The 27,268-nt window shown below is 35.9% G+C and overlaps 6 protein-coding genes and 1 non-coding gene across 8 annotated transcripts; 5 read left to right on the forward strand and 2 right to left on the reverse strand.

Annotated features, from left to right (window-relative positions):
- The first annotated feature begins 1,388 nt into the window (after positions 1-1,388).
- On the forward strand, positions 1,389-6,100 carry LOC120001091 (serine/threonine-protein kinase PBS1-like). Its single transcript, XM_038849332.1, has 5 exons — positions 1,389-1,901; positions 2,548-2,756; positions 3,660-3,849; positions 4,655-5,046; positions 5,157-6,100. Exons 1-5 carry the CDS (start codon positions 1,781-1,783, stop codon positions 5,640-5,642), a joined length of 1,398 nt encoding a protein of 465 aa, XP_038705260.1. The 5' UTR covers positions 1,389-1,780; the 3' UTR covers positions 5,643-6,100.
- A 294-nt stretch (positions 6,101-6,394) lies between these two features.
- On the reverse strand, positions 6,395-9,285 carry LOC120001095 (bidirectional sugar transporter N3-like). Its single transcript, XM_038849339.1, has 6 exons — positions 9,100-9,285; positions 8,364-8,400; positions 7,450-7,660; positions 7,210-7,371; positions 7,004-7,123; positions 6,395-6,913 (listed from the first exon to the last, which is right to left on the reverse strand). Exons 1-6 carry the CDS (start codon positions 9,149-9,151, stop codon positions 6,587-6,589), a joined length of 909 nt encoding a protein of 302 aa, XP_038705267.1. The 5' UTR covers positions 9,152-9,285; the 3' UTR covers positions 6,395-6,586.
- A 3,219-nt stretch (positions 9,286-12,504) lies between these two features.
- On the reverse strand, positions 12,505-16,808 carry LOC120001094. Of its 2 annotated transcripts, XM_038849338.1 has the most exons (10): positions 16,675-16,808; positions 16,290-16,443; positions 15,719-15,821; positions 15,517-15,576; positions 15,157-15,219; positions 14,871-15,065; positions 14,660-14,771; positions 14,352-14,569; positions 12,968-13,063; positions 12,675-12,870 (listed from the first exon to the last, which is right to left on the reverse strand). In XM_038849338.1, the coding sequence occupies exons 2-9, from the start codon at positions 16,403-16,405 to the stop codon at positions 12,971-12,973; spliced, it is 960 nt and encodes a 319-aa protein (XP_038705266.1). In that variant the 5' UTR covers positions 16,406-16,443; positions 16,675-16,808; the 3' UTR covers positions 12,675-12,870; positions 12,968-12,970. The 2 variants fall into 2 exon arrangements, with proteins under 2 accessions (XP_038705265.1, XP_038705266.1); XM_038849337.1 differs by having other exon boundaries at positions 12,505-13,063.
- A 1,017-nt stretch (positions 16,809-17,825) lies between these two features.
- Positions 17,826-17,897, forward strand: TRNAQ-UUG. Its single transcript has one exon. It is a non-coding gene; the product is annotated as a tRNA-Gln (tRNA).
- Positions 17,898-18,119: 222 nt separating this feature from the next.
- LOC119999519 (sigma intracellular receptor 2-like) lies at positions 18,120-19,096 on the forward strand. Its single transcript, XM_038847131.1, has 2 exons — positions 18,120-18,565; positions 18,679-19,096. The coding sequence occupies exons 1-2, from the start codon at positions 18,242-18,244 to the stop codon at positions 18,853-18,855; spliced, it is 501 nt and encodes a 166-aa protein (XP_038703059.1). The 5' UTR covers positions 18,120-18,241; the 3' UTR covers positions 18,856-19,096.
- Positions 19,097-22,607: 3,511 nt separating this feature from the next.
- LOC120001068 (sigma intracellular receptor 2-like) lies at positions 22,608-23,594 on the forward strand. Its single transcript, XM_038849305.1, has 2 exons — positions 22,608-23,121; positions 23,216-23,594. Exons 1-2 carry the CDS (start codon positions 22,798-22,800, stop codon positions 23,399-23,401), a joined length of 510 nt encoding a protein of 169 aa, XP_038705233.1. The 5' UTR covers positions 22,608-22,797; the 3' UTR covers positions 23,402-23,594.
- A 185-nt stretch (positions 23,595-23,779) lies between these two features.
- On the forward strand, positions 23,780-26,960 carry LOC120001067 (glycerophosphodiester phosphodiesterase GDPD1, chloroplastic-like). The gene is made up of 7 exons (XM_038849303.1): positions 23,780-24,369; positions 25,126-25,188; positions 25,287-25,367; positions 25,485-25,685; positions 25,766-25,861; positions 26,118-26,314; positions 26,396-26,960. Exons 1-7 carry the CDS (start codon positions 24,082-24,084, stop codon positions 26,631-26,633), a joined length of 1,164 nt encoding a protein of 387 aa, XP_038705231.1. The 5' UTR covers positions 23,780-24,081; the 3' UTR covers positions 26,634-26,960.
- Positions 26,961-27,268: the final 308 nt, after the last annotated feature.

Genomic DNA, 27,268 nt, shown 5'->3' on the forward strand with positions numbered 1-27,268 from the left:
GCACCAAAATTAGAAAAAAAGTAGGGGGGACAAGCATTCACATTCATTCAATTTTTTTTAGATCCACTAGAGCAATTAATTATTCTAGACATCTTGGTGCATTTGCGTGCATATATATATATATATGTTGCATAATCCACCGATTTTCTAGTTCTAGAACTTATGTCCTTTTTCAATAGTGTTAGAGTGAGAAATTTTTAGGTTATGTTTGATTTTTTTTTTTTTTCAAAAAAAGAAAGAAGTTTATTTTTTTTCGTGTTTTTAAAAATGAATAATCAAACTTGTTAATTATGCGATTATTTTCTATTTCTATACAATGGAAAACAAAAAAAAAAAAACGAAAAACAAACATATCAAACATAAAGTCATAGTTTGGCAACATTGTTCAACCACTTAATTTGGAGTTGGAAGAACATGTACAACATAAGAATATCCAAAATCCTCAAGGAATAATGATGGTAAACATTGCTTTGAAAGCAGCCACTAAATGAGGTTATACATATACATGTACATATATACAGGAATTCTCCTATGTGGACCAAAAAGTGTGGACCAAGTTTGTGGACCAAAATCTAATGGTTGTAATAAACCACAATATAAGTGGGGGCCACACATTTATTATGGGACCCACCACATCTATGGTTGAAAAACAAGTCCACAAACTTGGTACACACTTTTGGTCCACATAGGAGAATTTCTGTACGTATATATATATATATATATATATATTTATCTCATTGACATTGACAATTACTCATAAATATCATATTACTATTTCTCAAATTCTGTCTTAGTTGACAAGAAAGTTGTGTAATTAAGGACTCCATTAATGCCAACAACAAGAGATAACTTGGATTTTAAAAAAGTTTATTTATATACTGTAAATAAATTATATCTATAGATTTGTGTTTGTATAGAAGTAAATTTTGTGAGCATAATATTAGTGGAGTTGTAATCATGCAGAGTATGAATATCTAACGCGGTAGGCGCATCGTGCGGTGTACGTACGATGATGGAAGTGTGAACTCAAAGAACCTAACGATACGTACAAAACTAGAACCGGACAATACATAACTACGTCCCCCCGTCTTCCTTGTGTTTTCCGTCAGTCCCATCATTGACACCTACAAAATCTATTTTCAGAAGCGTAAATAATCGGCTTTTGATCGGTTTTTTCGATTTTTGATACATATTTAACCGATCGATCGATCGATCGGTTTAGAGCCCTACCGTTCTCTAGTTTTCGAACAAACGTGCAAATTAGAAGGAGCATGGTAAAAGCGTAAATACCAAATATTATCAGTTTCTAACTTTCTATTGTGATTTTTCCGATTTTCCCGTGTCCGCGTCTTTTGTTTTTTCTATTTTTTTCTTGTTTTGGTCAAACAGAGACGATAGAGAGAGGTAGATGGAGAGCTCTTACATGTGCAGTGAACAGTGTGTAAATGGAGCCGAAGACAAAAGCCGGCTTGTTCCACCTCTCTTTCGCTGCTAAATTCTCATTTCCTTACCACCAGGAATCAAGTGCTCTCGTTTTTCTTTTACTTCATTAATCGATAAACTATATTTTTTTATTTGTTTTTAACTAGTTAGTATATGTTTGGTGTTCTAATCTGATCGGGAAGAGGGAGAAGGGAATTGGACAAGGAAAGTTTCCAATTTCGATGGGATTTTCGTGTATAATTGGATTATGAGAATGAATTGTTAACTGGGTTTTTGGGATAAATCTGCCAAGTTATTGGAGGTGTAAGGATTTGCAAGGTTTGATTGATTTGAGGAGATGGGTTGTTTCCCTTGTTTCGATTCAAGAGAGGAGGAGGAACTGAATCCAGTGCAAGATCATGATGATGCAAAACAAAGCCAGCCAACAGTCTCCCCTCACATTTCCAGATTGTCTTCTGGTTGGTATCTCCTCTCTCTTAGATGCTTCCTTTTTTATTGCATTGATTTGTTGTGATCGGATATTCACTGTGTTATTGATTGATCTGATCTGGGTAATCCTGATTTTCTTTAAGATTTCACTAGAACATAATAATGAATTGGTGATGGCATCTTTGTTGAATAATTCTAATTGGTTACTGCTGTGTGGGTAATAATTATGATGCAGTTTTGGAGCTTTAGATTTTTTTGGGTGTTTTGAAGTAGACCCCACCTGATTTTGAATTCGTTTTAGAAAGAATACTACTTTCTTTTAGTGAAATGAGATCTCATAATGAAGTTAATGATTTTGTTGATCTAATTAGTAACCAGTGGAAATCAAGTTGCATATCCCAATCAATGAATAACTGGAAAGTATATGATTTTATTTGTGGCACAAGACCATTGCTCGATTTGGTAAAATATAGATTTTCCTGTATAGGACTGCCAAACTTCATTGTGTAGCTAAGTGGAGGCATGGCTTAGTAGTTGATAGAGCTTTCTTGGTTAGTTCATTCCAAAGTAGATGAATCCAATCCAATCTCTTTATTTCTTAGCTCCATGGTTATTTGATTGTCAATAGAATGATAATTATAGATCTGCACTTCTTTGTTTTGATTATATTTACAGGAGTAGAGAGACTCAGATCAAGAAGCAATGGAGGTTCTAAGAGGGAAATACCTGGTGTAAGGGATGGGCTTCCTGCTGGCCAAATTGCTGCTCAAACATTTACTTTTCGTGAGCTTGCTGCTGCAACTAAGAATTTCAGGCCAGAGTGCTTCTTAGGAGAAGGAGGATTTGGACGTGTATATAAGGGACGACTGGAAAGCACTGGTCAGGTAAACTATTCAAATATCTCTTGATTTTTTTTTTCAAAATTAAAAGTTGATGGTATTAGTATAAGATTGTGATTTATGACTTGATTGACTAGTGGCTTGCCCTTCCATTTTTCCGTTGAAAAGACACATTTTTTAACCAACCAGGAAAAAATCATATAACTCAAATTGAAAGTTCAAGCAGAAAATGTGGCTGTCATGAATAGTAATTTTCTTTAGAAATGAGTTCTTTTTTCAAGATTCTTTTGTTATGCTGTAATTCATCACCCATGACCAATTCCATCCATCCACAAAAATTTATTCGCATGATAACTTCTAAAATGATACTTTATCAACCTAAGTGAACAGTAAAACTAACTAGCAATGAAGTGTAAAAGTACTGTGGATTGAAAGAATGAAATGCGTGGATATGGTTTCTAATCAAACTCTTTCCACTGATTTTATAAGCTGCACATTGTGGCGCCCTTTCAGGACTGTGAAGATGATAGATTCCTGTTAATAATCTACTTGAGCAATATGGTTGGTGGATTTGGTAGCCAGAATAGTTGTGTTCCACCAAGTGATTGGCTCATCCTATTTCACCTTTTTTTTTTGCAAATTGAAACTGTGCGGCATGCTCCATGTTTGTTGCTTTAAGGCTTTTATGGTTTCTATGGAGATTGTCTTAAAGAAATTTTAATTTTTATTTCTCATAGAAAGCGTATAGATTCGTTTAGAAATGTAATGAAGGTAGGCAGAAAATAAGTTCCTTCATTCTTTCCTTTCTAGAGTGCTTGAAATCTTATGAGGTCTTCTGCTCGTCTATCCTTATAAATTGAAGGACCAACAAAAGATCTACTGCTTAAACAAGTGGCCATTTTTGAGGTGTGTTAGTGTCTCTGAACTTTTTTATCTTTTCTGCTGCAGGTCGTTGCTGTAAAACAATTGGATAGAAATGGTCTACAAGGTAACAGGGAATTTCTAGTGGAAGTCCTCATGCTTAGCCTTCTTCATCATTCAAACTTAGTGAGCTTGATTGGCTACTGTGCTGATGGGGATCAGCGCCTCCTTGTCTATGAGTTTATGGCTTTGGGATCTTTGGAAGATCACCTTCATGGTAACATTTTCTCTCGTCTTGACTCTCCAGTAACGATTTTCTCCTTTTCTTGTTTAATTGTTCTATGGTCCAAGTCATTGTACACTTGTGCAATTAGTATGGCGGACATTTTTTAAAGGCGTGATGCTGAAAAAGAAAACAAAGAATATTATGTTTCTTAGTGAGATATTGGCTGGGGAGTGTTACTTGAAAAATGTGGTTCGCTGAATATGAAGTTGGTAGAACCACAAAAGAGGTCATGAAATTGTGTTTTGTTAACGGTGATGTGCAGCAAAGGTAAAATAGATAGACATGGTTCCAGAAGCAAATATTTAGGATATAGTGTTGTTAAATCTACAAAGAGCTATTGTAGGTTGGTCTTTCTCCAGTTCCCTTTTTACCAACAAATGCCCTGCTCGGGAAATGCAATGACATGAACATGGTGGTTGGCATATGAGATTGAGGCAAATGTTGTGATTAACTGATTCCCATTGTTGTAATGGAATTTGCCGGTTGAGAAATTTTTAGTGCAACATCAAACACTGAACCAGGCATTAAGGTTTCATAATCATCCCATTGTAGACTACTTGATGTGAATTTTGCCCCCGTCACTTATGCAAAAAATTTCCTTTTGCTATTAGTAATATGAACATGTCTGTGCCCATGGACTGTTGTTGGGGAAAATAAACTCCCTGTAATTCAGATTTTCTTGATAAAATTTTTTGGTCAAGTTGTAAGCCCCATAGCATATTGTATGTGCACAGTGCACCAATCCTTAATTACAGAAGTGACTAAACAAACTAGATTTTACCAACTTCTTGTGCAGATCTTCCACCTGATAAGGAACCCTTGGATTGGAACACAAGAATGAAAATAGCTGCTGGTGCAGCTAAAGGTTTGGAGTACCTGCATGATAAAGCGAACCCTCCAGTAATTTATAGGGATTTCAAGTCATCCAACATATTATTGGATGAAGGCTTTCAACCAAAGCTTTCTGATTTTGGCCTTGCAAAGCTTGGTCCTGTTGGGGACAAGTCGCATGTTTCCACCAGGGTTATGGGTACTTATGGTTATTGTGCCCCTGAATATGCTATGACCGGACAGCTGACAGTGAAATCTGATGTCTATAGTTTTGGAGTAGTCTTCTTAGAGCTGATTACTGGACGCAAAGCAATTGACAGCACCAAACCCCATGGGGAGCAGAACCTTGTTGCATGGGTAATACATTTCTCTGGTTTAAACCTTATAGTTTTGTTGGCTTGTCTCTGAATTGGAGACCTTTGTTTTGTTTCATAATCGAGTTTTGGCAATGGTTTGTGTCAATTCAGGCACGTCCACTTTTCAACGATCGCAGGAAGTTTTCGAAACTGGCAGATCCACGGCTGGAAGGTCACTATCCAATGCGGGGTCTCTACCAAGCATTAGCTGTTGCATCCATGTGCATCCAAGAACAGGCTGCTACTCGTCCTCTCATTGGGGATGTGGTTACTGCACTATCTTATCTGGCGAACCAGTCATACGACCCCAACTCTCATGGCTACAAAGGTTTAGGAGATAGGGATGAGAAGAGAAACAGAGATGAGAGAGGTGGAAGGATATTAAAGAACGAGGAAGGCAGAGGATCTGGACGTAGATGGGAGTTGGAAGGATCTGAGAAAGAGGACTCCCCGAGAGAAACTGCAAGGATGCTAAACAGGGATTTAGATAGAGAACGAGCTGTTGCTGAGGCTAAGATGTGGGGAGAGAATTGGCGAGAAAAAAGAAGACAAAGCGCACAAGGCAGTTTTGATGGCAGTAACGGTAGTAGCCGGTGACAGTGCTCAGCACCATTTCCCACATTTGCGCCTTCCGCGGCATTTTCTCACCAGAGTGAAGAAACTGACGCCAAGCTTTGCTTGTGCTGGTCCATCCAAAGTGATTGTTGTTGAAGGACTTGGTGTCAGCAAGTTGTTAACTTCTTGTCGCTTTTTCTTTTAGGTTCTTTTTGAAGAAAAGAAGAAGGTGATGATAATGATGACAAAGCATAATTGAGTGTGTACATTATCTGCTAGGAGATCAAGAACAGAACAGAACAGACACATTTATAAATTTTGAGAGGTCATGTTACGCTCTGCTTGCTCATGTAAGTTTCTTCTGGACAGAACCAATTCTGTTGTCTGTACTTTATAGTGTTCATGAAAGTGAACAAATCAGTTCCACTTTACCAACTAATCTACATAAACTCTTTATCAACTTTCTAGTGTTCCTGATGCAATCATGCAGATTTGATTCACACTTTGATCTGCCTTTTCTTTTCCTTTTTCTTTTTTGCGGTTCTATGATTTCTCTACTTGTCTATGAAATGAAGCTTGATATTTGATTTCTTGTATATGCATTAAAAACATCCGCACCTCTACCCGCATGGGCTTTAGCTTAGTCTCACTTGTCGCCTCCGTGGTGCATAATGTTATGACAATTTGAGGTTTATGCCCACTCAGTCATCCGAAGGACAAGTTGTGCTAGGTGGTTCCGCGGTTATCAAAAAAAAAAACATCTCTTGTTGTTTTTACATTAGGTCATAAGTAGATTAGCTTGCATCAAGAATGAATGCTTTATTTTCTTTTACTATTGGTACAAGTGAAAGCAAATATTATTTAAGCATGCTGTGATTCATAAATGTATATAAGAAGAAGCAGGAAAGGCACAGAGACGGAGAGAAATACAGAGAGACAGAATACAAGACATGGGAAGTCACTTTTGAGAATACAACTTGCTTAAATCACACCGGGCATTCGTCTTCCTTGCTCTTCTGTTGCTCATCAGTTTGTTCATCTTCCTTGATATTTTCATTCTGGTTTTCCTTGTTATTTTCTTGTTCCTCACTTTGCTTCTCCTCCTTAACACCGTTTCCATTCGTGTCGATCTCCTTGCCGTATAACTGGACATCAACAGGGTATACCTCTGAATTCCCTATTGTTCCAAGAATCACAACACTCTTCAAGTTCTCTGGAATTCTGTTCTCCTCTTTAACACTCTTGGCATTCCTGTAGAATCCGTAGAGCAGCATCTGTACCAGTCCCAATACGAAACCAATGACATTCGGGAGCTAAAACAAAGGAAGACAAGGAAAAGATTAGTGTACATGTCTTGAAACAGAAAGAAAATAGGGAAATCTTGTTATCAATCAATCACTTACAGCTACACAGAAATCATGTACAAATAGGCCATAGAAGAACCAAGTGATTGCAGTTAGTGTAAGGAAGAATGTTAAATTGATCGGCAAGAACTCTACACTCTTTGTCTTTATAACTTGTGCCTGTAAAACAACCACACAGGAGAATGAATTATTCTTTTCAAAAGCTTCCTTCCAATGTTAATATTTAGTGACAGAATACTACTTACCACAACGCTTAACGGGGAAGCGAAAACACTGACGGAAACAGCAACACAAATCCAACCCAGAACCGCGACGCGAGTGGAACCTCCAGAGAGAAAATGTGCAAGGAGAACGATCAAAGAGAATGCCCCCATGTTCATAAATGCAAGAACTTTGATAGTGAAAATCTGCAGTGCACAGAAGCAGCAGCTGTTAAATATATGATCTCTTTACTTATTGATTTAGAATTAATAAGTAATAATTACCCTGCTGTCTTTTGTTGCATAGGCAATGTAGATGGAAATGTAAATGGTCTCAATGACACATCCGAATGAGTTGATGGTGATGAGCAGGAAAGCATCTGTTTTGAGCATTGCATAGTAAAGCCAGAGCATTGCACTAAATAATGGTACTAGGTAAGGCAGAGAGTCAAAGCCTTGAGTTGATTTTTTCCTGTAAATTCTGTAGAATGTTGTCCTGCAATATAAGAAATTATAATAAAATCAATTAGCTATATTTCTCTCATCGATTAAATTGCAATGTTTTAAATACCGATATCCGAATCATACCCATCAGACAATTGGAATGCGATAACCAGTTCACCGGCCGAGTGACACAAAGATTATATATATATATATATATATATATATATATATATATATATATATATATATATATATATTGGAGAGGATATGAGTAATAAAAATAATGTTACTCTAGTGGTTAAAATTTATGTCCTACTTGATAGTATTCTAACATATTTTTCAACTCATACAACAAACATTGTAATTCTACAATTATAACTCTTATAAATAAAATTTTAGGTTCTCGTAAAAGCCAATATTAAAAAAAACGCTTGAGAACACTTTTTGGAGACTTTAGATACTACTTAAATTTTTTATATTTATTTATCTATTATTTTAAAATTTTATAAAAAAAATATGTGTAAAATCGGTTTGGCACCCGTACAAATACCAATAAACTGGCCGATTCAACAGGTTTTGATTGGTACGGTTCAAATTGATATTTTAAGTTGAATCGTATCGGTGAGGGGTTTGGTACCCAATTCAACCGGTATGATTGGCCGTTATTTAAAATATTGTTAATTTGTCATCTCGAATTAAAATCCAAAAATTACTATAAATAATTTGAAAATTAAAGAAGGAATATATATACTTACAGTGGAGCCAGATACACCAAGACTGAGGCAATGTTACCTATCAAACAATTAACTTACGATTAATTCATATTTTATTATGAGGAAGGTGGATCATAGAAAATATGTTGCTACATTAATTAATCATAAAAAAAAAAAAAAAAGAAACAAGAGTTGCATTTGAGTTTTTTACTCTAAAAAATTAAATATCTATCATATATATATTTAGGCATAGACTAGTAAAAGTGTGAATGCTAAGGCCAACCAAAAAAATTTACAAATATGTAGAAGATTGAAGTGAGACAATTCAATAGCTTATCATAAATAGATAATAAACTTTTTTTTGGGGAAGAAAAAATCATGAAGAAAATGGTGTGCTAGCAAACTAGCTAGCTAAAAAACACAAAATCTCTCTTAAACTTTAATGATTTAGTTTGCCTCAAGAGTTGTGAAGATAAAAGAAACCCATAAATGAAACATAGCCCAAAATATAGATTGTACTACAAATATAAACATTTTGGCCATTACATTCTAATTCAAACAATCAAGGAAATTAATCACAAAGAAGAAGAAGAAGAAGAAGAAGAGAAATTTAACATTCAAGACAAAAAAACAAGAAGAAGAACAAGAAGAAGGAGGAGGAGAACAATAGTTCTCCTCTATCTTCCAAACAAACAATTATGGATAGTCAACTTTGTGCACACACATACATATATTTCTACAATCAAATATATATGTATGTATGTATGTATATATATACCTAGGATTCCAAATGTGAATGCCAATGGGTGGTGAGAGTTCATTAGACCCATATCTTCTTTGAAACTCTCTGAATGAGAAAGAAGAATAGAGAGAGGGAGGGAAAAGAGAAGGGCTTTCAAGGGGGAACTCTAGTAGTACCTCCCTCTCTATCTCAATCTCTCTCTCACAAGAAAGAAAAAGAGAAGCCCTTCTTTTCAAAGCTCATGCAAGCTAGGTAAGGCTAATAGAGGCTTTATATACACATACACATATACATATACATTTACATATACACACATACGCTTGCATCAAAATAATTAAAGTGAAGAGAGTGTTCGTATTGAACTCATTCTACTCGCATGACAAGTGTAAACATTAGTAGGTGGCGTACCACAAAAAACCCATCTCTCTCGACCAATCTCACCTCCCCCCCTCATTCGCGTGCATTTCAACTGCTTATTTTGCTTATACGTACTCTTAACTCTCGATTATTTAATACTTCCCTTTTAATTGATTAATTGTATTGTTTAGATGATACTAAGACAAAAATCCTTATGCATTGATAATCCAATTAGTCTTATTTAGGTGTGTAGACAGTCGGCTAAGGTTGATTTTTCAACATGAATTTAACCAATCGATTCGATTATCGACCGATTACGTTTATTCGGTTATTTTCTTACAACCCTAGTATGATTGAATTGCATCTTCAAGTTGTGTTTCTTATAATTAGATAATTGTTTTTGTTAACTCTCTAAGCATATGAATCGACCTATTTTCTTCAATTACCATGTAAATCACAATATAAAATATTAAAAACAAGCATTTATATGTTCCAATCACAATGAATAAATAGTCTTGGCTTGTCAATATGAAAAAAATTCATTCCTTGTTAGTCGCATTTGGGGTGTAGTTATTAGTTGGTTAAAGTATTTTTATTATAAAAATTAAAATATAAAACGATTATAGGAGTACACGCGCTAGGGAAAGAGCGTGTGGAGAAGATAGAGGAGGAGTAGGTGCTAGGGTTTATACGTTACTCTTAAAGCAGTAGCGCAAAAGCCAAGGGCTTGGTTCACGTGACGCTCTCAATAACACACACACACACACACTTGCTCTTCCTCTTCCTCTTCCTGCCGTTTTTATTCTCAAATCTCTTAACAAAAAATGAAATGAGATAAATGAATGAAGATTGAGTTGTGATTTTTCAGTTGTTGAATTTGTTTGATAGTGTAAAAATAAGGGTTTCGTGAAAGTAGAAGACACCCCTCACACTGTCCTTTTTTCTTCATCAAGCCTCTGTTTGTTTCTCAGCAGTTATATATATATACACACATATATATAAGTGGAAAGTGAGTTGATGACACAATACATATGATGAGCTACGTACACATATGTATATATATATATATATATATATATATGTGGACATTGAATGAATTAATGTGCCTTTTCTTTGTTATTGTGTTGTCATGACTCATGGTTGTGACTTGTTTTGGAATGCTAGGTGGTACTCCATTAATGAGGCTTGACCCACATATATATATGCATGGACGGTCCATGATGATGATTACGAGCTATAGCCTATAATCCTTGTTGTTTGTTTTTTATTTCTTTCAACGGTGTACAATGTCCATTTAAAGTTGTATATATATGTGAGTGTGTGTATATATATATATATGTGTGATATATATATTGCACCTTTGTGATGTATTATTTCAACTCCCCAAACGATTTTATATGCATTTCCCCCCTTGCACATCCGGCCCAATATATGTGTGCAGACCCATAAAATTGAAATTTATAGATTATAGATATTTTATTTTTCCCAATTATAAACTTGGTCATCATATATTTATAAAGGGTTGACAAATTTAACAATCACGGTCTCATATATATATTTCCTACTTCTTTTATATAAATTATCACTAGCTATCTCCTTTAAGCATGGGAAATATTCTTAATCGTATAAATATTGAATAATATGATGTTATTTGTCATTATAATTAAACAATCATTTCTAGCTATAATTATAGTACTATCATTCATGACAATTCAACGGGTGTTTTTCGTTCAATAATTGTTTTAGATATTTAGTTTAAGGATCATTGGCTTATATACAAGTATCTCACTTATATTCAATATATATTTATACATTACACATGTCTAAAATCAATAATTGAAACTACACGTAAGTACTGCATGAAAGGCGACAGAGCAAACTAATCCCTATACCCAGAAAATCTATAAGCCAGGTGTGGAGTTCAATATTGATTTTTGTTTTGATTAATTAATGATTAGGTGGAACAAACCTTTCAACGAGTCAAACAAAGAAACCTCAAGAGGTTGGTGGATATGCTTTCAGTGGCGCTATGCATTCTCCCTCGTTGGTTTTTTGCCAATTCACCATTTTAATCATTTTTGGGTTAGAGATAAGGTGGTGGTGGTTTAGGCAATATAATTGATTGATGATAGAAACTGTACGTTTTAATTAACTAGTTAATTGGTTAAAATCAAACTTAATTATAAGCTAAGCATGATATATATAAGAGCAAAGAAAACATGTGTGTTTATCTTTTGTACATTAATAGCGATTAATCGACTTCCACAAATCTCTACAAGCTAAAAAAAAAAAACAAACTAGTTATAGAGGAGGAAATTAAATCATGAATGTTTACGTGTAAGCATGGATTGCATTCTATTAGTGCATAAAATTAATGCAAAATGTTCAAATACAGGCACATCAATATTCTTTGTTTGGTTAATTTGCTTCCTTCAAAGACTAGGTATGTATGGTCTTATATTTATATGTATACACACATAGTGAATATCCTTAATTTAGTGAGATTCACTCGTCAAAAAGAAACTTTCTTTTCATAGAAGTGGGGAAGCATGTTTTCCAACCAATCCAAGGCTTCCGTACACAACTCTTTTTTTTAGTGCAGCTCAATCATTTTTGTATTACTGTTTAAATATTTGGGTTTTTCTTATTTTCTCCATTCATGACCATATAGGCATGTTGACTTTAAGTGCTTGTGTGTGGTTCACAGATTTGGAGATGAAAATGAAAAGCCGGGTCTTGACATCCTCATTTTTTATCAATGCTTATATCATATTTTCGTAGTACTTCCCTAGCATCACTTATTTCATTGGCCATGTTTGGTTAGATTATGGTAGATTATAATCGAACAATATTATCAAAATTATGTGTTTTTTAAAATAACATATTTAATTAAGAATAAATAAGGATTCTCAATTCCGCTCTTTTTGTGGAGGAAAAGAGAATTCATGTTTAGAGGAATCCATCTTTCCTCACTTGAAATTATAGATTCTAAAGATTTCACCAACTAAACATATAAATCATGGGCAAAAGAAAAACTCTTATTCCTATAAAACTACATTCTGCGAACCAAACGAATCCTAAGTATTAACAAGCAGAAAGTAATTAACGTAACCCTGTGATGGGGCATATATATTTACTTACAAACAACAATGGAGCCAATGTCAACGTTACATATCCACTTCCATGCCTATTCTTGTTGCAGACAGCCAAAGATGGCTCATAAAAATAAAAAATAAAAAATTGACGCTCAAAGATGGGGGCATTGCCAAAAGATTTGGGTTTAAACCACTCGACAATTATATATATTCGGACGGAAGAGAGATACATAGCTGGATAGAAACAAGATCATTAATCCATTATTCTCAGCAAAAGGGAATAATCATACCAAGGGTTTTGTCTCTTCCTTTTCTTTTTCCCGAGCAAACAAATGAATATTACATGCTAACATCTCTGCGCAAAGAAGGTACACAAAAAACAATCTTTATAACTGAGAGCTTGGGATATAACTCTGTGCAATAACATGAAGGTAGTATCTTTCACAACCAACCATTCAAGACTCTTGAGGTGCCTCAAATCTTGTTGGAGTATCAATGCCCATCATACAGCAAAGGCCTGATATTAGTATGATAAGAAAAACAATCGCCTGTAGGAGCACAAAAGCAAAAAATGTCAAGACTGCATTCACATCGATGAGTGGGTAACAATAGGGGCTATTAAAATTAAAGAAGAAACATAAATGCCTAATGAGGCAAAAAAGAAAGAAAGAAGCTCAACAAGGCAGTCGAATATACTTTCCAGGAAACCCAAATGCAACCCCAGTACAAGGCAACAAAACTGCATATGAAACATATTAACTCATATATACTCGCCAACAAATTTCTTCACTCTGGGTCATGTATCTAAGAATTTTTTTCTTAGGACACAACATTTGCACCATTGGTGCCGCTTGAAGTTCAAAAGCAGTCCATCGCCCTTATCAGAAGAGAAACTTAGTCATGGAAATTAGAATTGGCTCATTAGTTGCCATTAACTAAGTGAACTTAAAGGGTTTAAAGGATAAGCTACAAGGTACAGTCAACTAAAGTCCCTGCCTCTAGGACCTCTCTAGGGTGAACCTGAAGAGTAAGATAGAGTATACCCTACGTGAAACGTGCTGAGTTATTTCAACAACCAATACGAATGTTGATAGCGATTTTTAAAGGTGTACGGACAGTACGGTGCCACCAAGAAACATTAACTACCACACAATCAAACTGACTCAGGAAGTCAAATCAACAACGTAGAATTATTGAGCTACAGTGAACAAATTTTGAAACAATACAAAATTCTTTTACACCATTTAAGAAACATTAACTTGAATGCAAAATTGCAAATAATAATGAAGTTATGTTTCCTTGTGGCATTCTCAAAGAAAACAATTCAAGCATAAAATCCTTCTACAGAAACTTAGACCAGGAAAACATATCCCTTCCTGACTTTATGGCCCTTGCAACTGATCATGAAGAAGATCCAATATTGTAGCTTGATAAGATTAAATAAGAGGTGCTGAGAAAATGTGTTCAGCTTGGTAAACAGAACAAATTGATGAGCAACCTAATCAAATCAAAATGAATGGACAAAGAATTGCATCATGAAAATGCCATAGTGCAAGAGTAGTACCCTAGTTTTTCCCCATTTTCCTACTCTTTTTTTTTGGGGGTTGTGGGGTGACATAAATAGGTGGTATGTTTATCTACAATCAAAAGCATCAAAGTTTGACTACTGAATTGACAATTGATGAAAAGCGAAAGCTAATGTAACTACTGTCAGCTTGGCTGCCTTTGCCTAATATTGGTATCCACTTGTTTAGACCATGCATTTCCTATGCATGGGTGCCAGAAAAAAAGGGGAAAACTTCACTCAATAACCATTTATAAATTAAGCAAACTTACCACGAAAAGTCCCTCCAAAAGTGATGACTTAATCTTGCAAACTTCATCACAAACTTTGGAATCAAGCGACCTGTTTCCTTGCACGCCTTCTGCAAGAAACCTTTCTAGTTCCCGATAGGTAGGATATTGAATAGACCTCAAGGGATCCGAAACATAAAGGACTGAATATTTTGCCCCAGACTGCTCCATGGAACTGATAACCTCAGAGAAAATTTCACCTGCATTTTGTATTGATAAATTATGTCAATCAGATCTCAACTCATCATATCCTGTCATAGCGCAGCACCCTTGTCAAATACTTATCATACTTTCAGGTTTTGGTCGACTGGGTCCTTGCCCAGAGTGAGAGCCTCCGTGACAGAACACAACTAGGTTTGCTTGCCCATTAGATCTCTTTTCCATATTTGAAACAAGAAAGTCCTGCATTTTTTTTTATAGATAAAATGGTATAAGAACTGTTCAATAAAAAATTAAAAAAAAAACTGAATGAGTAATATATCATCATTGATTTACACGAACCAAGTCAACAACTGCAAGCCTTTGGAGGTTTTCGCCATCTACAGAGCATGACTCTGAAATAGCAACCTTACTGATTGCTGAGTCCCACCCACAAGTCTCCATAAACCCAGATAACAAAATATTTTCCATTGTCTGCTCCCCTGATGCAGCAACATATGGAAATGCCAGGGAGAAATTTGACATTGTATAAGAGACCTACCCAAGGACATGAAACATCAAATATGAGTAAAAAAAACAGTTTCTAACCAAAATGCAGTTCAAAATGTACTTAGAAATGTCCAGTTACCTTGAGCATGTCCAAAAGAGCTGTGTCTGCATATTTGTTTCCAGAGATGTCTGAGGATAACAACTTGAAGAACAAAGGCCACACAATTAATCAATAATCATTGAGGACAAATAATATCATCATTCATGCACGGCACTGCAATGTCAATTTATATTAAAATACAACCATAATATTCTCATTCAAAAATCAACTTGCAAGGCTATTGGACTGATGAGTTACAAAACTAGCATAGTATAATTCCAAAAGGAGAACAGATGTCAGTACATGATAGTCTAAATAAGGACAATTAGACTTTAGCCACGAGAAGGATCACCATATGAAATTTTAGTTATCCAGCTTAGAGTGCTAAAAGGATCTTACCTCCCTGCCAACAAAAACAAGTGCCACTTCCATATGCTGCTGAAGTTTCTTTTCCGAACACTACTTTGAGAAGCAGAAAAGAGAAAAACAGAAGAAATTCAATAATTACTCCAAAATATTCTAATTCATAAATGTCTAAATAAACGAAAAGCACCAACTCCAAAACATTATGAACACCACACAGAAAAGGAAAGCTAATAACCAGTAAGTTTGCCCAGTCTCCTTCTGACAGAACAGACTTTGCCAGATCCTTCGGGGAGATGGTCCGATAGTTAACAGCATCCTTCATTCCTTTACTTGAAAACCTGGAACCTCCCACAAACAATATGTTACGAGATTCTGATTTGCAGATTCGTCGAACCAAAACAGCTGTGTCAGAGTAATCAGTAAAAGTAAAACCTACCTAAAAACAAAATTAGAAATAGTAAAATGCAACAACTTGAACCATTGTGCACAACTCAGTATGAAAAAACCTGAGTATGCAGCATATTTTGGCAGAAACCACAATTCTGGATTTACTAAAAGCAGATTTTGGCTCCGATCAAGCACCCAGATATTAATATTTCAAAACCCCGTCCCCCAAAGAGCCATATATCCATATAGCATCTACCTTAGTCACTAAGTATTATTTGATACTAACAATTAAAGACAACATGAAGAATTTCAATTTTTCAAGTGTCATACATCTTCATGCTTACCTACCATGAGTACCTAGTGGAAATTTTACATCAAAACTACAAATAAGCTCGTAATAAAGGAATATGACAACATACTCATCGTGGTGAGGAGACCACAAAAATGCTGGGGCGGTTGATGGCAAAGCCAAAGCAGATTGAATATCAGCTACGGCTATCAATGTCACGAATAAAGTCACCACAGCATTCATCATCGTCACCAATACAATCACTTCCTCCAGAACCTTCTTGCCTACTCACACGCAAACGCACACATCAATAAAAGATTCATCATCAGAACAGGACAACATCAAGCGATTAAATCTATTGTTTCTGCAAATCTGTGAAGCGGCGAATAATTTCGGATTCTTATGGCACTTTAGCAATCTAGAATACAATTCTACTAGAACGAAAATCGCACGCGAACAACAGGCACAAATCAGAAAAGCAAGTAGAGAGAGAGAGAAGAAAAGGAATCACATACTAAATTGAGAAGATCGAACGACTTGGATTTTTCTTCTACTATTTACTGCGCCTACCGGCGATCGGTATTGATGATGGAGACAAAGCTCTCGTGATCCAGTTTCCAGACCACTCAAGGAATCGCCTACAGCCTTTGTTCTTATGGTAGACGAATGTCCACTCTAATTGTTCAAAAAAAAAATTCGAAGGCCCATTTGTTGTTTCTGGATCAGGCCCAAGAAAAATTGGAAAATTCTTAGCGGGCTAGTAGCCTAGTAATACTTCTTCATTCCGAATCTGTGGACATATAAGAAGCCCACTAATAAAGGGCCATTCACGGTTCATTCGTCGGCCCGTCCAGTGAGTTGCGCAGCGAGCTTTCCAGAGACATGGATTTACAGCTCACGGATCATTCACTGATCAATCATCTTGACCTTAATGAAACAAAATAATAATTAACAATGTTAACTGATGCTTAGCCATTCACTGATCAATCATCTTGACCTTAATGAAACGACAAAGCCTTGTCCAAAGTTCAAACGACACTGCATTAACAAAGCACACGAAAATATAATATTTGATACTAGAAACTAATCCCCATAAAATATAACATTTGAACTAGGATTGGACCTACAGTGTATGCGGTACAATTAAAGATGAACATTATTTGTACCTCATTTTTTATTAAGTACACCCCACTCTAATGCGTTTTTAAAGGGTTAATGGGATGTACTTAATAAAAAAGGGATACAAATAATGTTCATTATAATTAAAAAGTAATCATTCATGGCCTTAAACAAGACATTATAACTTTTTTTTATCTAACAATAAAAACACACACATGCACACACGTGTTGCACCAACTCACACACATTCAAGTAAAATTCACACACAAACACAGCTTAAAGGGTTTGAATCATGTCCATTGAGTAGAAACACACGAATGAGAACTAGCTAGACTTGCACCCCACGTGTACAAGATATTAGAACTTGAACGTAAAGAAGTAGTAACATATTTCCTATATAAGGAACCCTAACAATAAATTCAAAATTGTATCAATAAAATCTTTTGAATCTCCATATTTACTGGCTCGATAGCTCAATAGAAATCACTGCAAATAGATAGTCTCGTTTCAAGAACCTTTGTTCCATTAAAGCTCCAAGCCATAAGATGGTTCTATGGTGTAGTGGTTAGCACTCTGGACTTTGAATCCAGCGACCTGGGTTCGACTCCCGGTAGGACCTTTTTATTTTTGTACCATAATAACTGTTTTTCGCCATATTCCCCAGCTCATTCATCCCATGTTATATTAGTGCAGTGCAACTATTATAGTCAACAGACGACAGCGGAAGCCTATCAGAAGCGCTTCATCATTGATGCCGATGGCCTACCCAATTCTCCTGATAGTCAAATATAATTATAATATGATAACTTTTGTTGCTGACTTGCTGTCATCTACCTACGAAATTACGAATATTGTTCCGTCTACAGCCTGGTCTGCGCCTGCCCCAAACGAATAACAGAAGAACAAAACAAACAAAGAAGAAGAAGAAGAAAAGGAGATCGCAGCGACTCTCTGAAGCAAGAAATGGGTGCCATAGGGAAGCTACTAGACATCGTTCTCTTCCCCTTCTTCTTGACAATCGCGTTGGCCGCGCCTTTAATGGACTCTCAATTGATTCTTCCTCACGGTCTCTACCCGGACTATCTGATCAATCTCAAGCAATGGTACACTCGCGAGTTCAGCGACTATCTCTTCGTCGAGGAACCCAATTTTTTTGTCGGGCTTATCTGGCTTGAGCTGTTCTTCCAGTGGCCTCTCAGTCTGATCAATTTATACGCAATTTTGGGTGCCAAGTCCTGGTTGCCCACCACCTGTTTGATATATGGCGCTTCATTTTTTACTACAATGGTAATTAACATTTTTTTCCCTCTTCGATTCCGCTGGTGTCTGTTAAGTCCGAGTTCTACAGCACGGATCTAATTAAGAGTTTGAATTTGCTGTGCGTGTACTTTTCTTTTCAGGTTGCTATATCGACAGAGCTGATACTGTCAGGTAAGGCTTCTGATAAGATGCTGAAGACGTATCTGCCGTTACTTGGATTTAGTGTTTTGGCGATTTTACGTGGGCTGATGCCACCGTCTGGTAAGGCTACGTCTGAGTCTGAGTCTGCAAAATTGGCTAGAAAGAAGAAGGCTTGAATTTGCGAGATGAGATGGGTACTTCGTTGGACTTTCTTATTTTATCGTTATTGGTTACTCCATTTTCGACTCCCTTGTGTGATCTTGATGAACTGATTCAAACTTTATGAGTTTTTTGTTTGCTTATGAACAAATTTGTAAGTTTTAATGTTTGTTTGTTTGAACTAGAAATGTCTAAGTGTGCACAAATAATGTAACTTGTCGCCAATGTCGAGTCTATTGAGCCCTTTCGGCTCCTAAACCATTTTATTCATCTCATGCTCTAGGGCCTGCCATGGATGCTCTGCTTCTTCACAAGCAAATGTAATAGAAGCCTTCAAAACTAGAACCAACAACCCAGAGCCTATCAAATACTATTGCTTCTGAGCTGTCCGCGCTCTCTCTTCTAACCACCTCCTCCTCTTTTACCATTTTAACATCTATTTTAGTTATCTTTCTTTGTCCAGTTATTTTCTATGGGATTGTTAGCAGTAGGTTTATAACTCTAGCCGATTGACAACTTTGGTGTGAAGATGAGTGCTTTTGGGTATAGAGACAATAGATATATACAATACTTCAATCTACCTCCGGATCAAGATCTACCTTCAAATCTGTTTGCAAGATTGCTCTGACATATCGTTTTTTTTTTCATGTTATATTAAGTTTTTTGTCTGTGGATCTGCAGCTGCAATCTTCTTATTTCATCTTTCCCCCAATACAAATAGATTATCTCAAGTCTTATTCTATGAAGTATTTGTTGTTTCGCTTCGATGCGTTTAACCCTGTTTTCAGGTAATCTAGTGAGTCAAAAGGCTGCAACTCTTAGTTGTGTACTCCCTCCGGTTACATTGTTCTTTTTCACTTTTTTTTGGGTAGACTTAATTATGTGTATTTATTTCATTATTTGAGCATTTTGTTGCATGGTTGCTGTTAACATTTTATTTTATTAATATAAATATAAATAAAACAAACAAACAAAGAGGGAAAAAAAACATTAGCCGTGAGCTAATAAAATTATATATGAGTTATAATGAGAGATAGTTCAGTTGACAATTGATTGAGTTAGACATTTGTGTGCTCAATGTTCGTTTTCAATGAGAAATAAATTTCTCAACGGTATTTAAAAAAAAAATGATATAAGAGGTGAACGAACATGAATTGATTTCCAAAGTACCATCTAACCTTATCCATTATAAGGAATTTTTTTCCCCAAATAATCCACGAGTTTTTTATGTAATTTGTGTAGGGTACGAATAAAGAATATAATAGTGAATAGAAAAGAACAAGGAGGAAATCACACACAACAAGGGTGTTGCTCTTAACACCCCCTATTTTACTTTATAAACCCCCTATTAAAAACATGTCTTGTCTTGTCACTTACAAAATGTTAGTTATTTGGTCCCCTAGCAGTAGCTATCCCTCTGGCCGCCTCTACAAATATAGATATATTTCCGTTCAATCGCCGTTTCCGTTCCCCTGGCCGAAAGTTTTTGAACTTTTGTGTGGAAATTCTTGTGTTACTGCTACCCTATAATGATGCATCTATTTATAGTGTTCTTCCTGGGTTTTTTTTCCCTTTCTTTTTCTTTGTGATATAGATGAGCTAGGTTGATATAATGTTGCGTCCAAGTGCATGGATGTTTATAATTTCAGACTATGGTACATTGCATTTGTACCATTGGTTTGTTCTTGTTATTAAAATGTCAGAGATTAGTGGATTCGGGAGGGGACACAAATTATTGTTACAATATGATCGTGATGGCATTTACAATAGTAAGAAAACCTCCACAAGGTTACTTGGCACAAGAAAACGAGATTGTCCATTCAGAGTGAAAATGATGAAATTGAAGACAGCTGATGATTAGATGATAAGAGTAGTATGTGGAGTGCATGACCATTCCGCGACATTATATATGGAGGGCCATTCATATGTCTCTTCTCAATCCGTTTCTCTCTCTCCTCTTTCTCTCTCCTCACTCCTATCTTTCTCTCTCCTCAATTTTTTTCTCTCCGCATCTCTCTCCAGCAACATCTATTCTTCCAGATCATGAAATCAAGCAAAACAAAGTTAAATTTCTCCAATTTTTAATAACATTAATTTATTATTTTAATTAATTTATTGTTTTAAATATAATTAATCTATTGTTTTAAATGTAATTAATTTATTATTTTAAATAGAAGTAATTTATATGAATAGAATAAATAAAGGAAAGAGAAAGAAATATTATTTTAATACAGTAAAGAATATGATAGGTAATTTGATGCAGTGTTGGTTAGATAGAAAATCTGTAAAATAAGGGAAAGTGACATTTTGTCTATATTTTAGGGAATCTGTTAAGGGAAACTGATGCAAGTGCTTTTACATTGAATATTTAAGCCATCACATAAATCATCTATTTTTTAAAAATTAAGACAAAAACATCCCTTCATCTCCTATTTTGTCACATCAATAATTATTTTATTATTAAAATTAAAAAGGCAAACTATTTCTGAATGACCCATTTATATATATATATATAAAAGTCTGTCTTGAAAAATTCAAGTAAATCCGGTTAATTAGTTAGTCAAATGTGAGTTGTACTTTCACTAGAGCTAGGCTACCTTTTTATGGAGTAGGGGGGTGAGAGAAGTAAAATGAAGGGTGAGAATAGTCCCGCCACACAAGAATTTATGTGGTTTGCCCAATTGTACTTAAGTCCACACATATATAGGGCCCGTTTGACAAGCTGTTTTCAAGACTATATTGTTTGTCGTCACCAAACGGCCATTTCATGGCACGGACACCAATGCAATTTTGATATCATATTATTGTAGTTTTAAAATTGTCGGTTTTGCTACAATTTTGAGACAATTGCATATTTCGTATCCATTTTGTCTCCATTATTTTATTCAGTTGCCTAAAATAACCCTGCATTTTATTGACAAAAATTAGGTTGTGCGAATTCTGTCTCTCGTCTTCTTAGTTGTATGAACTTATTTGAATTTCTTCCATATTTTGGTAATATGGAATATTATGGAACTCTTCTATTTAACTATTTATAAATAGTTAAATTAATTATCTTTGTTTTATAAATTAATTGTTATATTTTCTATCTGTTATATACTTATATTATCACTAAAATGCCTAATACCCCTGCATGTCATTTGCCTCAGAATATTACTCAGCATATATGTTATTAGCAAAAGTTGAACCAAACAGCACAAACCACTTAAGCATCATATCTGCTACCAATATTGTCCAGTATATATGCTACCACTATATCTGCTACTATATACGTTATTGACAAAATTGTCTGCCAAACGGACCTATAGTTCCTTAACATGTAGCAAATGCACTTCACTATTTTCTATGCCAAAATTGTACTTATTAGTAGTATCCACAACTTTTGTTTAAACATTGAGAAAGCAATAAAGCATGACACTCTTTTATGACATTGATGCAAGGAAATTATTTTCAGAATTAAAAGTTTTGTGTAATATTTTACCTGAATAAGTATAAAAATCTATTAAAATACTAAATCATTTACAAATAATGGATGTTGATTTTCCAAATACATGGATTGCAAATATAATATTGTTAACCATTCCAGTAATGATACCTTCGCAGAAAGAAATTGATAAAATCATATTTTTCATCCAGTATATAGTATATCATAGGAAAGATATCATAAGAAAGGTAAAATGAGTTACTTATATTTTCTGATTTGACTAAAAAAAATTGACTAGTATATTGTTTCTCAAAACAGGGGAAGCATATCAGAAGCTCCATCATCGATGGGCTACCGCTTCTCCTTGAATACATGTATCGAAATATTCTGCAAGTTGTAATTGCCCTAAAACGCGGCGTTCCATATGCCACCTAACACGTGCAATATTCCGTCTACGTTTGCCCCAAGAAGAAGTGAAGAAGAAAACAAATAAAAAAGAAGGAAAGGAGATCGCAGAGACTCTCCGAAACAAGAAATGGGTGCCCTAGTGAAGCTACTAGACATCGTTCTCTTCCCCTTCCTCTTGACAATCGCGTTGGCCGCGCCTTTAATGGACTTTCAAGCGATTCTTCCTCACGGTCTCTACCCAGATTATCTTATCAATCTCAAGCAATGGTACACCCGCGAGTTCGGCGACTATCTCTTCGTCGAGAAACCCAATTTTTTTGTCGGACTCGTGTGGCTTGAGTTGCTCTTCCAGTGGCCTCTCACTCTAATCAATTTATACGGAATTTTGGGTGCCAAGTCCTGGTTGCCCACCACCTGTTTGATATTTGGCGCTTCAGTTTTTACTTCAACGGTAATTAAATTTTCCCTATTCGATTCCGCTGGTGTCTGTTAAGTCGGAGTTTTGTAGCACGGATCTAATTAAGTGTTTGAATTTGACTTTTCAGGTTGCTATATCGACAGAGCTGATACTGTCAGGTAAGGCTTCTGATAAGATGCTGACGAGCTACCTGCCGTTCCTTGGATTTGGTGTTTTGGCGACTTTGCGTGGGCTGATGCCACCGTCTGGCAAGGCCACTTCTGGGTCTGCATTTGGTAGGAGACCAGAATTGGCTAGAAAGAAGAAGGCTTGAATTTGCAACATCAGATGAGTACTTCGTTGGACTTTCTTATTTGATCATTCTGGTTATTATTTCGGGTCACTTTTGTGATTGCCTGGTAACGGGGATCTTAATGAACTGATTCAAAATTTATGAGTTTTTTGTTTACTTATGAACCAATTTGTAACACCTATGCCACTAGTCGAAGAGGGAAGAATGTTGTATATCATATTAGAGTTCAAAATCCCCTCCATTAAAAAAAAACCGCATTTGTGAGTTTTTTTTTTCCTTTGAATTAGAAAAGTCCAAGTGTGCGCAAATGATGCAACTTTTTGCCAATATGAGAGTCTATTTGTGCATCATTATTCCATCTCTACAATCGTCTATATAGGAGGAGGTTGTTCAAGTTCTCAATTAGTACTCGTGATCTAATCAATGATATATGAGTTGAATATGAATTGATTTCCAAAGTGCTATCTAACCTAATCCATGATAAGGATATCTACGTGGCAAAGGAAAAATATTAGAGAGAATAGAAGGGAATATTCCTATCTAATTTCTCTCTCTTGTAAGCCTCTCCCCATAGCACCAACTGGAATATTCTCTCGTTTTCCCACGAGAAAGAAGGCCCAAAATGACTTTAAATACACCTGCCTCTCTATCTCTTTCCCAAACAAATTCCGTTGTGCCTCTCGTAATTCTTGAAATCTTGAATGGCTCTCAAAGCTGTTCATGTCTCCGATGTCCCCAACCTTGATCATGTCCCCGAATCCGCCTCATTATCCCTATGCTCAACCAGGTTCTCCGCCGGGGATGGCGATGGTGAAAATACAAGGTGCGCATACAAATTCACAAAGTTCGTGGTGATGGGACATAGAGGGAGCGGCATGAACATGCTTCAATCCTCCGATCGAAGAATGAAATCCATCAAAGAGAACTCCATTCTCTCCTTCAATGCCGCCGCTAAATTCCCGATCGATTACATTGAATTTGACGTTCAGGTGAGACATCGATTTTTGATTCCATTTCCAAGGCCCTTTCTTAATTGCTTAAATTTATTGCCTACTTTTAATTGAATCCAAATATATTGAACTCATATACAGATCGAACAATTTCGATTTCGATAAAAAAAATTTCTCCGATCATCGTGACGAGATTTCGTTGAGCAGGTATTCATCCAAAAAAATGTAATTTTTAAAATTAAAACATGCCCGTCGGCGCTGGTGCCGTTGGTGTCATCCTGTTTCGGTGGTCATGTTCCACGTGGCGCGGATCTGTACATGGGAATCAATCATGACTCCACAAACGCTGCGGTGGTTCTGTACATGGGAATCTGTGTGCGGCGAACCAAAAGCGTCTGTAATTGGACACGTCACAGGCTGTGACGTGTGTAGGGTCTGATTGCGGGCCTAGCCTAACATCACTTTTTTATCAACTTATGGGCTCACCAATGCCCATAGGGCCTGGGCCCTTAGTCTTGCCAGTGGGCCCATACTCATCAAAATTTAATTTTAGCCTCTATTTTTGAATTTTAAATAGAAGTAATTCCATCAATCTCAAGTAGGTGTACTTGTGTGTCTCCTCTAATATAATAATTACTAATTAACAAAACCCAGAATAAATTTTCTTCTGTTAATTACTAAAAAATTACTATTTAAATATCTAAAAGTACTGATAAAGTTTTACTCTGTTCTCTCCTTTCTTCTTTAGAAGAAAAATGTGAACCAAGAAAACAAACCAACTCCTATTTGTTGTAGGTGACGAAGGATGACTGTCCTGTCATTTTCCATGACATCTTTCTCTTGACTGAAGATGACAAGGTTAGCTAGCTAGCTACTTCAATTATCTCTCACTATTTGCATTACATTAACTGATTATCATATGCTGATTATTGTTTCTCTAAATGATTAAATTTTAGGGAACCATGATTGAAAAAAGAGTTGCAGAACTGACTCTGGCTGAACTTCTCTCCTACGGACCCCAAAAAGAGCCTGGAAATGTAATGAATAATGATCAACTATCATTCTCTACCTTCTTCCATTCCTGACATTGTTTCAAATATGTCTGCAGTTATGGTAATTTTGCTTCTTCTTTGTTTTTGCTGTTTACAACTCAGGTTGGTAAGCCATTATATAGGAAAACCAAAGATGGGAGAATACTTGAATGGAAGGTTGAGAGAGATGATCATATATGTACATTGCAAGAGGCTTTTGGGAAAGTGAACAATTCTGTGGGGTTTAATATTGAATTGAAGTTTGATGATCATAAAGTGTACAAAGAAGAACACCTTAGGCACTTGCTTCAAGTAGTCTTGGAGGTATGTGTTGTTGGTTTGATTAATATCAATGGGTTTGTTTTTGATTTAGGTGATAAAAGATACTTTTATATGGTATTCAGGTTGTATCTGAGCATGCCAAGGATAGACCTCTGATGTTTTCAAGCTTCCAACCTGATGCAACTCTGTTGATGTGTAAAGTGCAGAGTACTTACCCGGTAAGATCATGCGTTTGCGCCTTAGGTAATGACAAGTTGACAACATTTATTATTCTGCTTCTTATGATTTCATTATTCAAGCTTTGCACTAGAATTCTCAGAAGCAACATTTGCGCAAAATATCAATTTAGACATGAAAATATGAAACAATTCTGTTTATGGAGTCAGAATTTACATGAGGAAAGTTTGATGGATTGTCTAGTTATTCCAGTTTTTTGGATCATAACCGAATGGCTTTCCCAATTTTGTCATGCAGGTGTTCTTCCTGACAAACGGAGGATCTGAAATTTACACAGATGTAAGAAGGAACTCCCTGGATGAAGCAATTAAAGTTTGCTTGGCTGGTGGCTTACAAGGAATTGTCTCTGAAGTGAAAGCAATATTTAGAAATCCAGGAGCAGTAGCCAGAATTAAAGAAAACAAGCTTTCCCTGCTAACTTATGGTCAACTGAAGTAAGTCCAAATCTTTCATTACGCTGTCTAATCTAGTTTTGAAAAAAAATAATTCAGTAATTAACTGTTGTGCATTTGCAGCAATGTAAGGGAAGTGGTGTACATGCAACATCTAATGGGTGTTGAAGGTGTTATAGTAGACCTAGTTCAAGAAATTATAGAGGCAGTCTCGGATTTTGTCGATTCTGCTAAAGAGAATGAAGGAGAAAACTTATATCTAGAGAAAAAGGACGTCCAAAAACTCGAAACCAAGCCCCGGTTCTCCAAGGACGATCTCTCACTGCTACTGAAGCTTGCACCAGAACCGATTCAGGTTTGACGTATACTGACATGACATGAAACTTCTCAGCAATTCTAGCATACATGAATTAATACAAAGCTACAACACTAAACAAAATGTATCTCTTTTGTAAGAATGGTTTTCAGAAACGAAAGTAGGGTGTTTTGGAGGTTGTGAGACTCTAATTCAGTAATTCTGTGGGGTTCTGAAACTTCCTAATGTAAAAACTTCTGTCCATAAGACTGTCTACTTGGGCTTTGATTGGCTCCTGGATTTATAAGCCCAAAGCCAGAAACTGGACTTTGTAATATTAATATATCATGTGATCAATGACCATGGATAGAATCTGTACTCTTGGAACTCTACTTTCGTGACAAAAGTGGGCTGTCCAGGCCTCCTATAAAGCCAAGAAAATTAAACAAGTAAAGGAAACAAAGGTTTGCTTCTGGGAATGGAATTTGTACCTTGTAAGTTTCGAGGAATGGGGGTTACAAACATCTCTCACTCCTTTTATGACTTGTACTACATGCCCACAAAGATACCATTTCTTGTTGGTATTTGATGAACCCATTTGAGGAAGTTTCTTCTGAGTGTGTTATAGCTTCGGATTCTATGCTACAACAAAAAAAAGAAGCTACTTCTTTGGCCAAAAATTGGTACTTGTAAACAACTTT

This window comes from Tripterygium wilfordii, chromosome 6 (genome assembly GCF_013401445.1).
Source record: "Tripterygium wilfordii isolate XIE 37 chromosome 6, ASM1340144v1, whole genome shotgun sequence".
NCBI lineage: Eukaryota > Viridiplantae > Streptophyta > Magnoliopsida > Celastrales > Celastraceae > Tripterygium > Tripterygium wilfordii.

Bases quoted from the DNA above. Each gene is read 5' to 3' on its own strand.
- LOC120001094 (XM_038849337.1), bottom strand. From the start codon at position 16,405: ATGATGAATGCTGTGGTGACTTTATTCGTGACATTGATAGCCGTAGCT. The intron at 14,570-14,659 runs GTATGATAAGTA...TACAAAATGCAG, and splicing joins CAGTCGACCAAAACCTGAAA to GTGAAATTTTCTCTGAGGTT. The intron at 13,064-14,351 runs GTAAGTTTGCTT...GTGCTCCTACAG, and splicing joins TTTTGGAGGGACTTTTCGTG to GCGATTGTTTTTCTTATCAT.
- LOC120001068 (XM_038849305.1), top strand. From the start codon at position 22,798: ATGGGTGCCCTAGTGAAGCTACTAGACATCGTTCTCTTCCCCTTCCTC. The intron at 23,122-23,215 runs GTAATTAAATTT...TTGACTTTTCAG, and splicing joins CTTCAGTTTTTACTTCAACG to GTTGCTATATCGACAGAGCT.
- LOC119999519 (XM_038847131.1), top strand. From the start codon at position 18,242: ATGGGTGCCATAGGGAAGCTACTAGACATCGTTCTCTTCCCCTTCTTC. The intron at 18,566-18,678 runs GTAATTAACATT...TTTTCTTTTCAG, and splicing joins CTTCATTTTTTACTACAATG to GTTGCTATATCGACAGAGCT.
- LOC120001095 (XM_038849339.1), bottom strand. From the start codon at position 9,151: ATGGGTCTAATGAACTCTCACCACCCATTGGCATTCACATTTGGAATC. The intron at 7,372-7,449 runs GTAATTATTACT...TGTGCACTGCAG, and splicing joins ATGCAACAAAAGACAGCAGG to ATTTTCACTATCAAAGTTCT. The intron at 7,124-7,209 runs GTAAGTAGTATT...GTTGTTTTACAG, and splicing joins CTTCCCCGTTAAGCGTTGTG to GCACAAGTTATAAAGACAAA.
- LOC120001091 (XM_038849332.1), top strand. From the start codon at position 1,781: ATGGGTTGTTTCCCTTGTTTCGATTCAAGAGAGGAGGAGGAACTGAAT. The intron at 2,757-3,659 runs GTAAACTATTCA...TTTCTGCTGCAG, and splicing joins GACTGGAAAGCACTGGTCAG to GTCGTTGCTGTAAAACAATT. The intron at 3,850-4,654 runs GTAACATTTTCT...CTTCTTGTGCAG, and splicing joins TTTGGAAGATCACCTTCATG to ATCTTCCACCTGATAAGGAA.
- LOC120001067 (XM_038849303.1), top strand. From the start codon at position 24,082: ATGGCTCTCAAAGCTGTTCATGTCTCCGATGTCCCCAACCTTGATCAT. The intron at 24,370-25,125 runs GTGAGACATCGA...TATTTGTTGTAG, and splicing joins ACATTGAATTTGACGTTCAG to GTGACGAAGGATGACTGTCC. The intron at 25,686-25,765 runs GTATGTGTTGTT...TATGGTATTCAG, and splicing joins TGCTTCAAGTAGTCTTGGAG to GTTGTATCTGAGCATGCCAA.